The sequence below is a fragment of the Kogia breviceps genome, chromosome 11 (assembly GCF_026419965.1).
Source record: "Kogia breviceps isolate mKogBre1 chromosome 11, mKogBre1 haplotype 1, whole genome shotgun sequence".
NCBI lineage: Eukaryota > Metazoa > Chordata > Mammalia > Artiodactyla > Physeteridae > Kogia > Kogia breviceps.
Window position 1 is genome coordinate 67,072,324 of NC_081320.1, and position 14,805 is coordinate 67,087,128.

At 42.0% G+C, this 14,805-nt stretch overlaps 1 protein-coding gene across 2 annotated transcripts in view; it reads right to left on the bottom strand.

Moving 5' to 3' along the window:
* The window catches only part of CAMKMT (calmodulin-lysine N-methyltransferase), a 437,650-nt gene that overhangs the window by 9,920 nt on the left and 412,925 nt on the right, over positions 1 to 14,805 (bottom strand). For both annotated transcript variants that reach the window (XM_067007662.1, XM_059079422.2), the window contains exons 9-10: positions 10,805 to 10,868; positions 695 to 826 (exon numbers count right to left, since the gene is read on the bottom strand). In XM_067007662.1, coding sequence (XP_066863763.1) covers positions 695 to 826; positions 10,805 to 10,868 — 196 coding nt within the window. The remainder of the gene's footprint in view (positions 1 to 694; positions 827 to 10,804; positions 10,869 to 14,805) is intronic.

The window sequence follows — 14,805 nt, forward strand, 5'->3', positions numbered from 1 at the left end:
CTAGTAACTGTGATATGCATTAGCAAACAAACGTGAGATTCCTAAAAAGTTTTCGGTGGAACACTGGCCTCTCAGTGTCCTATACTGCTCTATACCTATAAATAATAAAAAGGCCGATAACATTGCTTTATGTAAGCAAGCTTAGAATCACTCTCGGATAAGTGCTTTTGACCTAAATCTTGTAGCGCCTCGATCTGACATATAACCCCACAACTGTGAAATTCTGTGAGATTTAAGTCTCAAACTGCCAACTGACCCAGCCATAAAGCAAGCAGAGATAAAGATTTACAGTCTAACATGATACAATTAGACATTCACCTTCTATTTATTTCAGTGCAGCTAAGCATTTAACCTACTTAAAAGCTGAAGGTTTTTCATTAAAATATAAATGCTTGTTTATCATTCATTCTATGCCACCTCCCCTGTATCCTACAAATTACTCTATTATGAATGAAGAGATTAGTTAGTTTCAGAGAAAGGAGTAAACAGGAATGGTTTCTGTACAATCCTTCTAGACGTGCAAAGATAAAAGATGGCTTTGCCACACAAAATAATCAGATACAAATAGCTGTTCAGAAGCAGCACACCTAAGGAGTCCTTTAATCAAATATTTAGGTTACCTGCCAAAAAGACCATGATCTCTTCAAAATGCAATGCGGATTAAAGTGTTATCTAACACAAGCAGAAAACTAACCTTGGAGTGGAAGTTTGAAATGTGTTCATCATAATTTTCACGTCTTTGGATAGAGAAACCAGCTTTTTCAGCTAGATTGCAAAACTGGTTTAAAGTATTCCCTCGGCGTGGGGCGAATACCATTGCTTTCCCCTAGAACGTTAAAAAGGAAATTCACACATTTTAAAACTGGAAGGCAACCAAACATAACAGACATTGGTCAAAGCATTTAACTGTACTGCTCTCAGGTAGAAAACTCATTTGTCTTTAGACGTCCACACAGGATGGGCATCCACAGTGAGAATAATTTCAAGGACAGATATACATCAAATAAGAAAAAAAAAGTCATTTAAATGGTGAGTTGCTATGTTTTATCATTTTCAAACAATGCATGTAGTAAACAATATGGAACTCAACACTGGTTTTCTGTACAATACATACCTCTCTTGGGTCCACTGGTTTAAACCATCAACTAGATTTTAGAATAATGGGTCCAGGGCAGTGCCACCCACCTTGCAACTCCTTAGCAGCTGCCAACACATCTGCAACACAGACCCAGAGCATGTGGCCACAGATGCCTGTAAATGTTAGTTTATTGTGCCCTGGAAATTCAGTACCAAGAAATCCTCCACAGAGATAAGTAACCACAATCCATTTCAGTTCTGCCACCAGCCTTTTCTGTGACCATGCTGCCAGAGACAGAGCTACAGGATCTTGATTTTCAACTTCATTGAATCCTTCATAAGGGTCATCATTATGGCAAAACAGTTCCTCAAAGTTATTCAAGTGATAACTTTAAAAAAAAAATTTATTTATTTATGGCTGCATTGGGGCACATGCTCTAGGCACGTAGGCTTCAGCAGTTGTGGCACGTGGGCTCAGTAGTTGTGGCTCACAGGCTCTAGAGTGCAGGCTCAGTAGTTGTGGCCCACAGGCTTAGTTGCTCTGCGGCATGTGGGATCTTCCCGAACCAGGGCTCAAACCCGTGTCCCCTGCATTGGCAGGTGGATTCTTAACCACTGCACCACCAGAGAAGTCCTCTCAAGTGATTACTTTTCAAAGGAAGTAGTAAAATGAGGGTAATCAAGCTTTTCTAAATAAACTGCACAATCTTATCAGATTGTTGCAGTGGGGAGAGTGGGAGGACTTGAATAAAGTATATACTGGATTTCAGAAGACTCTCTGACATGAAACTCTAGAGCAACCATTTGCTAACTACTAGGTGCATGTGAGTTTTTCTTCTCCCTTGTAGATGTGCACAGAATGGCTAAACTTCAGAATCTTCTTTTTCCTTTTATTTGTTTAAAAGATGACTGTATGCTTCTGTTAATTTCAGGGTTATACTTCACCTCTATGATATACCACTTCAGGTTTTGAGGGAATCATGAAAATATATCCCCATTCCTTTTTTTTTTTTTTAAATAAATTTATTTATTTATGGCTGTGTTGGGTCTTCGTTGAGGTGCGCGGGCTTCTCATTGTGGTGGCTTCTCTTGTCGTGGAGCATGGCATCTAGGTGCTTGGGCTTCAGTAGTTGTGGCTCATGGGCTCTAGAGCACAGGCTCAGTAGTTGTGGTACACGGGCTTAGTTGCTCCACAGCATGTGGGATCTTCCCGGACCAGGGCTCGAACCCATGTCCCCTCCATTGGCAAGCAGATTCTTAACCACTGTGCCACCAGGGAAGTCCCCATCCCAGTTTCTTTTGCAAATTGGTTTACCATTCATACCTGCCAACTGTCTGTTGAGCATCTGGGACGTGGCAGACACTGGGATAAGTGCTCTATATACATCCTCTCCTTTAGTCTTCAAACAACCCAACAAGGTAGAGATTTTCAGCTCCACTTTACGGAATGCTCAGAAAGGTTGAATCACTGGCCAAGATGACACACCAGTAAATGATTGGAAACTGACTTGACTCCAATGCCAATGCTCTTTCCACTACACGACATTGCCTTCTTATTAGTAATAGTGATGATAATAATAAATAATAAAAGCTACCACTTTGCTAGGTGCTTCACAAGCCTTCCCTTTAATCCTCTCAACAGTTTTCTCAACAACATTGTACGGTAGACGTTACATTTTACAGATGATTAAACATGCAGTGAAGGGTTTGAAGAAGAAGGAACCATGTGGCAGAAAGGGGTCTGGACTTAAAGGGGATCTCCACCATAAAACACGGTGTCACCTCAGGAAAATCAGAAAAAAAAAGTAATAGAACTGCTGAACTAGAAGGGACCTTGGAGATGATGTGAGTCCAATCTCCTCATTTTTTCAGATAAGAAACTCAAGTTATCTTAGCTGACCCACTGAGTTATCTCACCCATTAAGTGGGAAGAACAAAGCCTCCCTTGCCTTCCACCCCGGAGCCCGGAGCCCGAGCAAGTTGTGAGGGTAAAAGGAGGTATTGAACGTGAAAATAATTTGAGAAACAAGTTTATACAGATGTAAGAAAGACTAGACTAGAAGCATCTACACCACCTAACAGTGCTATAAAAATTCTATCAACTCCCTCTCCTTCTCTCTTCCCCACATTTAACTGCAAGAAAACACACTGATACACTGTCCTGGACATCAAGTGTGTTTTCATACTGTGTTTACATAGACATGTATACACTCAGGCACATAATTACAGCAGCACCAATCATGCCAGTAAACTTAAGGTTCTGTCAGCTTTTCCAATATTAATTGCTATTTTCAGGCGGTTTTCAAACTTGGCAGCAAAAATTCATTTTGATGTGAAACTAGATATAATACACGGTCTCAGCAGGGGAGCAGAAGTCTCCATAAAAAAAAGAAGAGGGAAGACTAGTAGATCATTCTAGTCTCTTCTAAGAGCTGATTGCCGTTATGGACTCTTGAATAATGGAAGTCATTTTATTTTAGAGTCACCTGCAAAAATTGTCTTACCATTACAATCAAAGAGTTGATTTTTAACAGCTATTATCTAAATTATACATCATAATGTTTACAGGACTAAGGGCTTGTGGTTGGGTTGACATTTGCATTCACAAAACACATGCTGCCCTCACCCCAGCCCTTTGTTGGTTAGGGTGAGCCGTAAGGTGACTGCAATTGAGCTTGTGTCTCAGTTTACCTGTCCTTCTGCACCTAAAACAGCTGCCCTTCCCCATACCTCCCCACCCACTCTCCCTGCTCTAGTTGTGTCCTTAGCCCTCATCACCACTGGCACACATCATAACCTTGTTTGTTATTGCCCGTCTCCTCAGGCTAGAATGTATGCTCCATGACGATGGGATCTTCTAATGTTTCATTCACTGCATTTTCTCAGTGCCTAGCACAGAGTAGACAATCAATATTTGTCGAGAGAATAAACTAAGTCTAGATATTGAATAATCTGAAAAACACAAGTCTCTGGGAATTCGAAGGTCACGTTCTATTGCTTATTCTTTAGAAAAGATTTTCTCCAAGAAGCTTTTACAGAGTCAGCGGCTATAATGGGATTTCAAAGGGAAGCTTTCTGTGCACAATACTGTCCCCACAAGAAAGAGAAAGAGTGAGCAGTAGTTTTAATCCTTAATTACTCAGTTATGAGTTTCAAAATGTTTTCTTTTTCATTTCATTGAATGCAGACACCTTTGAGATGTGGATTAATATTTAGGAGGGACAATAGGACATCATCCATTCATTCAATAAGCATCCACTGAGCCCTACTGAGTGCCAGCATCTGCCCCATAATGAACAGTTTTAGAAGCCCCCCATATCCCCAGTGGAGGAGGACACTTTGTCTGGTACAGTCAGAGGAATGCATCTTACAATTTAGGCTGCAAAAATCGAAACAAGAAAAAGAATATAGATTTCAAATCAGCCCATCACTTTAGAAAAATTATTTTCAATTTACCAAAGCACAACTTTCTAAGCATTCACAGTCACCGAATCATTTTAAACTCAGAATGAACACTCAATTGAATGTAAAATTTTGACTGATGAGCAGAAATTTGACAGAATTCATTTATCCCTGGAGAGGAGAGAGGAGTAGTTCCACAAAACAACAATGATATTGTTTACATCGTAAGCTCAGTTGTTATTTTGCTAGACTAATCTATACTCATATATTAAAGGGTGTGCACGTCTGGAAAAAATAAGTCTTCTTCAGACTTATTTTACAAGGAATATGCTATGCCTTTTTCATTTCCAGGCAATAAACTATTAAATACCAATTACATGTTTAAGCTTGTGTTTATTTTCTAACCATTTCTTTACCTGGTTTCTGCCTTTGTCTGCTTTCTCCCCCACATTTCTCTCAGTCTCTCAGTCCCCGACCCTGGCTTCTTTTTTTCCACCTGTTCTTTCATTATCAGTAGTCCCCAGGGCTCTGCGTACTTTTTCTTCATGTTTTATACAGTTCTAGGAGACTGTACTGAAGTCCACAACTTCAACTATCAATTATGCATTAAAAACTCCCAAGTACATAACTGAAGCACTCATCATTGTCCAGGGCCCACACCCAGATTTTCAGGTGCCTACTAGAGCTCTCCACAGGGATGTTCTGAAAGTACCTTTAACCCATTCTGCCTAAAATGGAACTCAATATCCTTGGCCCAAACCTCTACACTTCCCAGGGCACTACCCACCCACCCATCCACCCATCCCTCTCTCTCTGTCTCTCTCTGTCTCTCTCTGTCTCTCTCTCTCTCTCTCTCACACACACACACACACACACACACACACACACACACACACACACACACACACAGAGGTGAATACCTATTAAGTATGCCAAACAATTCTATACCCTTCACCTTCAAAATGAAACTGGAAACCAGGAAATCATGACATTGCCTTTTAAAACCCTTGTACCTTATTCTATCCCCAGGGAGGCACTCCAGAAATGTTTGTTGAATGAACCTGTCAGTGAACACCCATTCAGTTCCCTCTTCTCCATCTTTAGGCCTTCACTAGCTCCTAACTGAACAATTCTAGGTAGAAGTTGGTCCACGGTAGACCCATGAAGAGCCTTGCTGCTTTCAAGCTCTTTCTTATTCCAAACCAACTTTTATGCTGGCCAGAGTGATCTTTCTAGGACCCATACACTGCTCAAAAATGGCTCTCGATCTCCATTTCAATGGCTCTCTAGGACCCACATAATAAAGTCCCCTCTCTCCATCATCATGTTCTCAGCCTTTCTTAAAGTGGTACCGAAACTAACTCTTTAACTTCATCCCTCACCCCTCCCCAACCCTAACCCCAAACCACACAGACACTCTTACACCCCAACCAGAGCAAACTCGTGCAAACACAACATGCTTTTTCGTACTCTCCACCTGTGAGCACTGTCCCCTCACCAGGGATGCTACTTTCTAGTCTCCTTCCTCTGAGGCTTAGAATGGCCTTCTTACTATTCAAGAACAAAGTCAAATACTGCTGCCTCTAGGGAACCCTTCCTCAGGCAGTTAGTTACTCTTCATGCTGTATCCCTAGTACCTACCATATAGCATTATGATTCCAAGGAGCTTGTGCATTAATCTCCCTTGGTAAACAGTGAAATTCTCCAAGTGCTCATTACTCCTATTTATACCCCACAATCCCCAGCACAGTGCGAGGCTCAACAAATGTTTGTTGAATCAAGACGAGTTCAAATCTCTGAGTATCTCACATTCTATAGAAGGTGTAAATTAGAAAAAAATCACACAACAAATAAAAACAGCACCAGGCCCTATATGATCAAGTGCTGGGCTGTTATAAGCCATTTGGCACTATCCACTGTAATTTCATCTGTGTGTATGTTACATCTCCATGACCACATTATAAATTCCTCAGGGGGCAGAGACTCAGCACGGGATAAACAACTGGGTGGACTTCCAAGAAGAACTTTTAAGGGCTAGGCTCTTGTTCTGAGGGTCTTAAAAACCATCTGGGGACTCTCTATTCCTATACCTGGAGGGCCAGGTATGGTGGAACACAGCTCCTCACCAAGAACAGAGGAGGATTTGTTGGGCCTCTGACCCAGCAAGCAGACAGGAACCAAGGGTCCTTCGGCACCATCTCAGTTCGTGCCACTGAACCCACACTCACAAGGCACTTCCCTGAGATAAGCAAAAACAGAGGTTTGTACAGATGGGTGCAGAGATGCTAGATTTTTCAAAAGATGAGGAAATATGTCAGTAAAAAGAAAGTGCTCTTCTAAAATGAGAGTCCATGACTTACTTTTATAGCACGGCTGGCATGTAGTCAGGACTCCAGGAATTTGGCAGTTACTTAGGGCAGCTTCTACAGAAGGTTAAATGAATTCCACAGTGATATTTTTGAATTCTTGACAATGGTTAGCAGCTATAACAAGCTGGAGATCTGTCCATATTGCATCCCTATCCATCTCCTCGTGGTCCTGAGTAAACTCACACTAACTGGCTTGGCTCCCCTCCTTCCACCCAAAGCCATTTCAGAGGAATATTAGTAGATGCCATTTGTTGCTTGTCACTTCTGGACTGAAATTCAACTTGTAGGCTTGTTTGGCTGTATTTTAAATTACATCTGGGTCCTCTGATATCAGACGTGGCTGATAGTCTTTAAGGAACACAGTGATAGGGGGTTACCTGTCAGCAACAAGAAGCCACTCACCGGAGGGAAAGAGGTACGGGAGGGGAGGGACATGTTGTTTCTTGGAATGAGTAAAATGTGCTGATTTCATTCCTTTTTAAGATCTTTTCTTTTCTTCTTGTAAGTTTGCTAGAGAGTCCCTTGTAGCATTCTGGCAGGAGTCAGATGTTTTTACAGTGTCTCTCAACCGGTAAGTTGAGGAAAGTTTCCATCTGAGACAGGTAACAATCATTTCCTCCTGACATTTGGGGCTTCCTGTAATGACTTTCTAGGCGTGGGTGCCCGTTTGCCTGAGGATCTAGGCTCAGCCCTGGGATCTGATACTGTTCCTGGTCAAGCCAGGAGCCCACCCGGGTGGCTAAGCTCTCTCTGAGGGCCTGTGCCCACCTCGTCCACGACCCCCAATATAAAAGCTGAAAAGCAAGGGGAACCCTCCCCTCCCTCTACTTTCTTTGCTTCTGGATCCTCTGACTCCAGACAGCAGAGCTGCCTTAGCTAGAAATCAAGGAACCATACTCCCCAGTAATGGCAGAATCCATTTCTTCCCAAGCTTGACACCTGAACCTTTGTGTTGCAATGATTTCATTCCTGGCCACTTAGTATAATTTCTCTCACCTTACTCGGTAGGGTTATCAGTACTAAAAAGTGTCATCTTCATCCAGGTAGACAATCCCCCGGACCTCTGCAGAGCCTGCAGCAGGTATGCAGGACACGGGTGCAGGGAACTGCAGCAGGCCCAGTTATGGGTAGAAATCGTCCTAGTCCAGGTCGACAAAAAAAATTTTCCCCTCCTGCCAACCATTTCTCTGAGAACAGTTTTTGTGAAGAGCCCCCTATATTCTATACTCATCACAGCTGGAAAGTCTCTCTAGTTCTGCAAGGATAAGAGGAAACACGTATCATTCGGAGTCAATCATGTGCTAAAGCTTTCCAATGCACTGGCTTGTTTACTCCCCATTTTACAGATGAGAAACTGAGGCTCCGAGAGATGAATCCAGTAAGTGGCTAGATAGTAAGAACAAGTTTTGTATGCAGGTATTTCTGACTCCACCCACTGATACTTTGCCTTCAGAAACTGGGCCCTTCTATGAATTCGAAGCATTTGGCCAAAGTGCAGTTTTTGCTGAGCACCCTGAGAACTTGTTTTGTCTCCGTTGAGTCTGCTGAGCCCTGAATTACCAAGAACACAGGATCCACCAGTGCACCTGCCTAGGTTGTTTCTCTGTGGGCCTCTTATGGCACCTTTGGCCTCTGGGCCACAAAACCATGGAGGAGTGGTCTAGGCTCAAGAAAACATTACAGCATCTCAAATTGTAATAGACTAAAACCTTTAGTGTTATCTTAGTCTTGGACTGTGACTTCCACACACAGACACTCATCAGGGGGAGGTCCTTTGGAAGCAGGGCAACAGCCCTGAGAGCTAAGAAGGAGAAGAGTGCAGTTATCCGCTGGGTGCCTCCGAGCTCTGGGAGCCCTTCCAGCCCACTGGCATGGGATACAGACCTGCTGCTGGTCCCTGCTGAGTCCAGGTGACCCTTCCTGGGTCCATCTGGGTGGAGGCCCAGGGAGTGCAAACGCCCTGCCTCCCCAGACCTCCCACTGGGGATGGGATCCCTGGGTGGGAACTTCAGTATGTCCATGTGCCATCCACAACTGGGATTCCCCCCTTAGGGTGGACCCCTGACCCCTTTGACTAGAACAGCCAGCAGTCTGAGCAGGGCTGCAGGACAGGAGGGGCCTAAGCGAGGTCCCCTCCTCTTGTTTCTAATGCCACATTTTGATGTGGGCCCCTCTGATTTGGCCTCCCCACTCCTCACAGAGCATGAGTAAGTACTGCCCACTCTAGGTCCCTTGCCTCATCCTTCTCCGAGTTAAGGGTGAGTATCAGCTGTCAGTAGGAGCACTGCTGTCCTCAGAGGAGGCCGCTGTGTGGAGCCACACTTCAGACTAGGGGGAGCATCGTCCAGAGTTTAATAGAGGGTGCAGGAGAGCTGCTAGACATTCCAGTTCAATCTCCATTTAGATCTATTCATAGCTTGGGCAGTTTTCTATTGTAAATGGTTCTCATGATTTACAATAGATCCTATGTAAAACATGCAAATCTGCTGCAAAATGGAGTATTTGTCACAAATAGGCTTTGAAGGGGTGTTGGTGATGAGTGAAGTACTGTTTGTGCACTGTGAGATCCAGGAATCCTTGAAATCGTGTTTACGTATGATAGTATTCCTGGAAGCCTTTAAGTCCAAGGATCTCTGTCCCCTCGCTGAAAATCCTGATCTTGCAAATGCTCATGAGAACCACCCAAGGCTACTGGGGGGATGAAGAGGCCCCCAATTCCTTCTGCCTTCAACTTGGGCTGCTCACTCAACCACGACAGCTGCCATTAATAGCTTGGTGCATGCCCCTTCCTTGCCTCCAGACCTGCTACCCACCTCACAGAGGGAATTGAGAAGGCCAATTTAATTTAATTGATTACCACTTACGAAGCTGTGGTTACTCCTCTGAGAGGCCTATTTAAAGTTTCTGAGGTATACAGAGATAAAATAAAAAGCAACAGTGTAAGGCAAAGGATGATTATCAAATTGCTCTGGGAACCTTCAATGTGAAAAAGATATAAAAGAAAGATTGAAAGGTATTAGTCTATAAGTCTCACTGAGGTCAGAAGACTAGAGCAAACCTTTTTTAAAATAAGAGATAAAACTTTAGAAAATACTTCACACACACATACACACTATAGTCCTTTCTCAGATAAATGTGAGTTCCTGTCTTAAGCTACTTTAACATTGTTAAACTATTTTAAATTCCTATGGCACAGCAAGAGTCTTACATAGTTATAAGATTATTTTTTTAATGCATGAGCTTTAAACTTGTTTTCTTACTTTAAATAGATGTATATTAACTCTCTGTTTAGGCTGCAGGACCTCCTAGCTTAGTATAACAGCCCCCAAAAATAAGAGTGGATTAAAAACTCTGTAATTTACTCACAGGCATAAATGGATATATAAATGTAAAAATGTGCAAAATATTTTATGCCATGCTTGGCTTCATTGTGACCTAATGTTTATAATATGTTAAATACTGGCTTCCTTTTAAAGCAAAGAACAGATTAATATACAGATTCATCTGAAGCCCCTTTATTTAATATAAACAGAAATAAAAAGAAAAATGTTCTTTTGCAATATACCCAATGACAAAGGTAACCATTGAAGGGATTTTAGATGACAGAAGTCTACAGAAAACTTTCAATATCATACTTCTACTTTAATATGAAGATATTGTTATCAAAGGAAAAGACTCAAGAAATTCTTTGATAAAAATAATCTCACACTATCTTTGAAGTGGTTTCATTTATTTTACTACCCACTGTGTTTCTTATCAGAAGGCCAAGGGTAAGAAGTTCCCTAGTTATGATTAGGAAAGAATCTGATAGATCAGAAGACCCAATTGAAGTTGGACATAATAAGTATTAAAGTATTACATGACATTAATCCTGCCATTCCATTACTCTCTCCATCTTTGTGCACAGACTAATTATTCTGAAGCCAGTGTTCAGGAGAAAATAGAAACATACTTACCCTGGGCTGGAGTAATCTCTTTATTGCATCAACAAGGCTGGCTCTGTACTGGTCCAGAAACAGGCTGACATTGAGAAGAGAGCAGAATCCAGATTAAACTGGGTTTTCAAGTCTAATGATACTAATGGAGATCAAGACTAATTACACATGTTTACTCAACACTAAAAAAAGAGAAATGTTTCCTTCCATTCAAATGTCTCACTGGAATAAAAAAAAGATACCGTGGTCAGTGTTATCCAACCAAAGTCAAGTCATCAACATGCCATGGGCCACGATTCAACACGACTGGCCATGTGTTAGTGTGAAAGGGACAATTTCTAAGCTGCTGTTTGGGGGAATCATCTGGTGGAGACGAAGCTCTCCCAACACCTGTCTGTAGACCTGTGCCCTCTGCCTACTGAGGGTGCTGTGAGGCCACCCTCCAAAAACAAACCACCAGCCCTATTATACACCAACCACAAAACAGCTCTCAGGTGGTGATAGTTTTTAGTGACTAGCAACAGCACTGAGGTTACAGCCAACAAGTGACCTATAGGAGTAAACAGACCAGGTATAGGCAGTGTGTCCCAGAGACCATGGCAACTCTGGATTTTCCCCCTTGATCTCCATGTTGATTTTTTTTCCAGTTCATGTGAGTTTTCATTTTTCTTTTCTGGTTTGAGAATTTCTCTTGTTGCTCTGTCTCCTCTTTGGCTGGATTAGTCTGACCCTGTCTTCGCCAGGCCTTATCTTGGAAGTTTAGGACAAAGTTTCCTTATCCAGGACTTGCAGGCTAGAACACTGGGTGGTCTTGTGCATCAGCTATCCCATGAGGGGCCTAAGCAAAGCCTCTACTCCCGTTTCGAATGCTGTAGTTTGGTGTAGGTGTTTGGTGTGGGTGTAGTTTGTGGCCTTCCGCTCCCCAAATAGCATGGCTAATTACCACCTACGCTTGGGCCCTGCGTCGTCCTCCTCCGAGCTGAGGATGAGTATCAGCTGTCAGTAGGAGCGCTGTGGGTGGAGCCACACTTCAGACAAGGGGAGAGCATAGTTCAGGGTTTCCTAGGCTCTGGTTCTGACCTTTCTGCTATGGGACCTTGGGCAAGTCACTTCATCTGAGGCCTCAGTCTTCCTGTCAATAAGGGCCCACCTCTGTGGCTGCGGTGGGCATCAAATGAATGATATATGTCGGGTGATGACCTGCTGTATACTAGGGGCTGTTTCAGGCCTTGGAGATAAGCTGTGAATAAGACGAAGTTCCCACCCTCAAGGAGCTTCCAGTCTGTATTCATTTCTGCATCACTACGTCTGGCCCAGCATACACACAGAGAGGGTGCTCAATGAAGAGTTACTTACTGCCTAACTGGCAGATCAACACAGTCTTTGAAGTGGAGGGGCTTACGTAGGGTGGGTTTCAATGCCTCTAAAACAGGCTCTATGCACTCCTTCACTGGTCTTGTTAGGGAGGAATCAGCATTTAGGTAGGATGTTTCACCAGACCAGGTTCTCTCCTAAGTCTCTCACTTAAGAGGAGTGGGGAGAACGGCGTATAAGACGTTTCCAAGAAGTCAGTGCTTGGGTTTCACCATGACATGCTTAGTGGAAGTTTCTTCTATAAAGTTCTGCTTTGAGCAATGGGAAAAGAATCCTCTTAAGGTGAGCTAGAAATGATCTCTAGAATGGGAAACTATCCATCAGGATAATCAGGATAACCTGATTATTACCCATGGGAAAATTTCTTATTGTTCCAGAAAACTACGCACTTAAATCTTTGAGCACAAAATGTGTCTAATTCAAATGCTACAAAAATTTGCCTTTTAGTCATATTAATCAGTGGTTAATAACCAGTAAGGATTGATAAGAAAGGAATCGAATTGTATTTAAGTGTTTTGAAATTTTCTCTTCAGGATTATATACCTTATTGTTTAGTGAGGTAGTACTATCTTAAATGTTAATAATTAAGCATTTTATTTTATTTTTTTAAAGAAGACTACCACTGTGAGAAAATTACCTCTGTCAGTTACTTGGGTCTACAGGAGACCTGGCTGGTTGGGATACATAGCACCAAGCAAAAGACCATCCTCAGTATATACCTGTGCATCCTAAGAGCTGGTAAGATTGTTAGAGATAAATAATCAACAACTTAAAAGCTGAGCTTAAAACATAACCTTATGAGGGGAGGGGGAAATAAATTAGGAGTTTGGGATTAACATATACACACTGCTACATAAAAAAATAGATAAACAATAAGGACCTACTATATAGTACAGGGAACTACACTCAACATCTTATAATAACCTATAATGGAAAAGAATCTGAAAAAGAATATATATGTATATATAAATAACGGAATCACTTTGCTGTACCCTCAAAACTAACACAACATTGTAAATTAACTATACTTCAATAAAAAAGCATAACCTAATATAGTTCTATTTCTACTTAATGTTGGCAATGGTGACAAAAATATTAACCTCACAGCTCACTAGAAAATGCAGTTTAACACACAGCACACATTCAAAACACAGTTATTTGAAAGCTAATGCTGTCTACTCCATCACCGCAAGTCAAATTTCCCAAAAGTAATTTTTGTAGTTCTCTAATAGGTCTTAATTCCAAGCAAGCTCACCTTTCTACTTAGCTCTGGTGCAGAATTTTATAATGCTTAGTAGGATACATCCTATCAGCAATTTCAATGTACTTTAGTGGGAGTGATATATAATCTCCTGAAAATTCACCCCTTAAATAAGTCCTAATGGGCTCAGAGAACAGCAGTAGCTTAAGTGGATCTATTAAAAAAGGCTGAGTGGGTCAGTGATTGGGATGTAGATACCATTTCAACTCTCCCTTCAGTTACTGATCAGAATACATCGACAGTCGGTCTAGTTTGGCCATCAAACACACACACACACACACACACACACACACACACACACACACACACCTTTATATAATTCACTTGTGGAATCAACGCTTGCTTTGTTCCACTGATCTGAATCACAGATTATACGACAAAGGAAAGGTGCCAGGCCATTTTCATCGCCTCCCTTAGAATCAGTCAGGATTTTCTGCAGAGCGCAGAGCAGCTCCAGCTCCTCTCATAGGGCAATTAATTAGTGCAGAGAACAAGGAGACATTTCTGTCAGCATCCACAGAGAGGAAGACCTCTATGTAATTTTCACGGTGAAATATGCTCAGTTAAATTCACTGTTTTAGATTTAACTTTTGGCAGACTGAATGGCCTCTATCAGTCTTTAGCAACTGATTGCTGGGGGAGCCTATTCTGATCTCGCTTGGTACCACCCCTTAGGTACGAGATCTTTGACAATCTGTCTGTCTTCTCCGGGACTGAGTTTCCTCAGGTGTGAGGTAAGAGGGCTGACTACATTTGGGTTAAAGATCTTTTCAGGTGGAAAGGTCTGTGAGTTGTGATTTAGAACTATCTATGATCACAGCATCTGGAAGAAAACAAAGAAATCCTAGAGGCTATTTTGAAAAAAAATTTTTTTCTTCACAAAACCCAAACTTTTTTCATCATTTAAGGTAAACATGATAGAAAATAAAAACAATCCACTGTATACAGTTTGTATAAAAATGCTGGGTGAGCAAGTGAAGTGCTGTACCTTCCCCGTTTCTTCCCAAAGTCTCAGGCTGGAGGCATGCAGATGTGGTGCTCACCGTCCTGCAGACCTAGCTCCATGTGTCTGGCTAGGGGTGACATTTCAGACTTGCTTTCCAAGCCTTTAGAGAATCCAAATGTGCAGAACATTTTATTTTGGTTTTTTAAATTTACAGAATCATTTTTATTTTTGCAGAGCTACAGTAAACTGGAAAGCCATCAAACACTGAATGGAAGTGTTCACTGGATAAAAAAGCATCTTACTAGCAGACTCTAGCAGAATATTGTGATTGAACAGGAGCCTGGAAAGGCAGGTTTAAAATTAACAAGCACTCGCTATTCTAAACTCAGCAAGGACCGGGCTGGATTGCATTCCAGCAGAAAGGAACTCTCATATTAAATT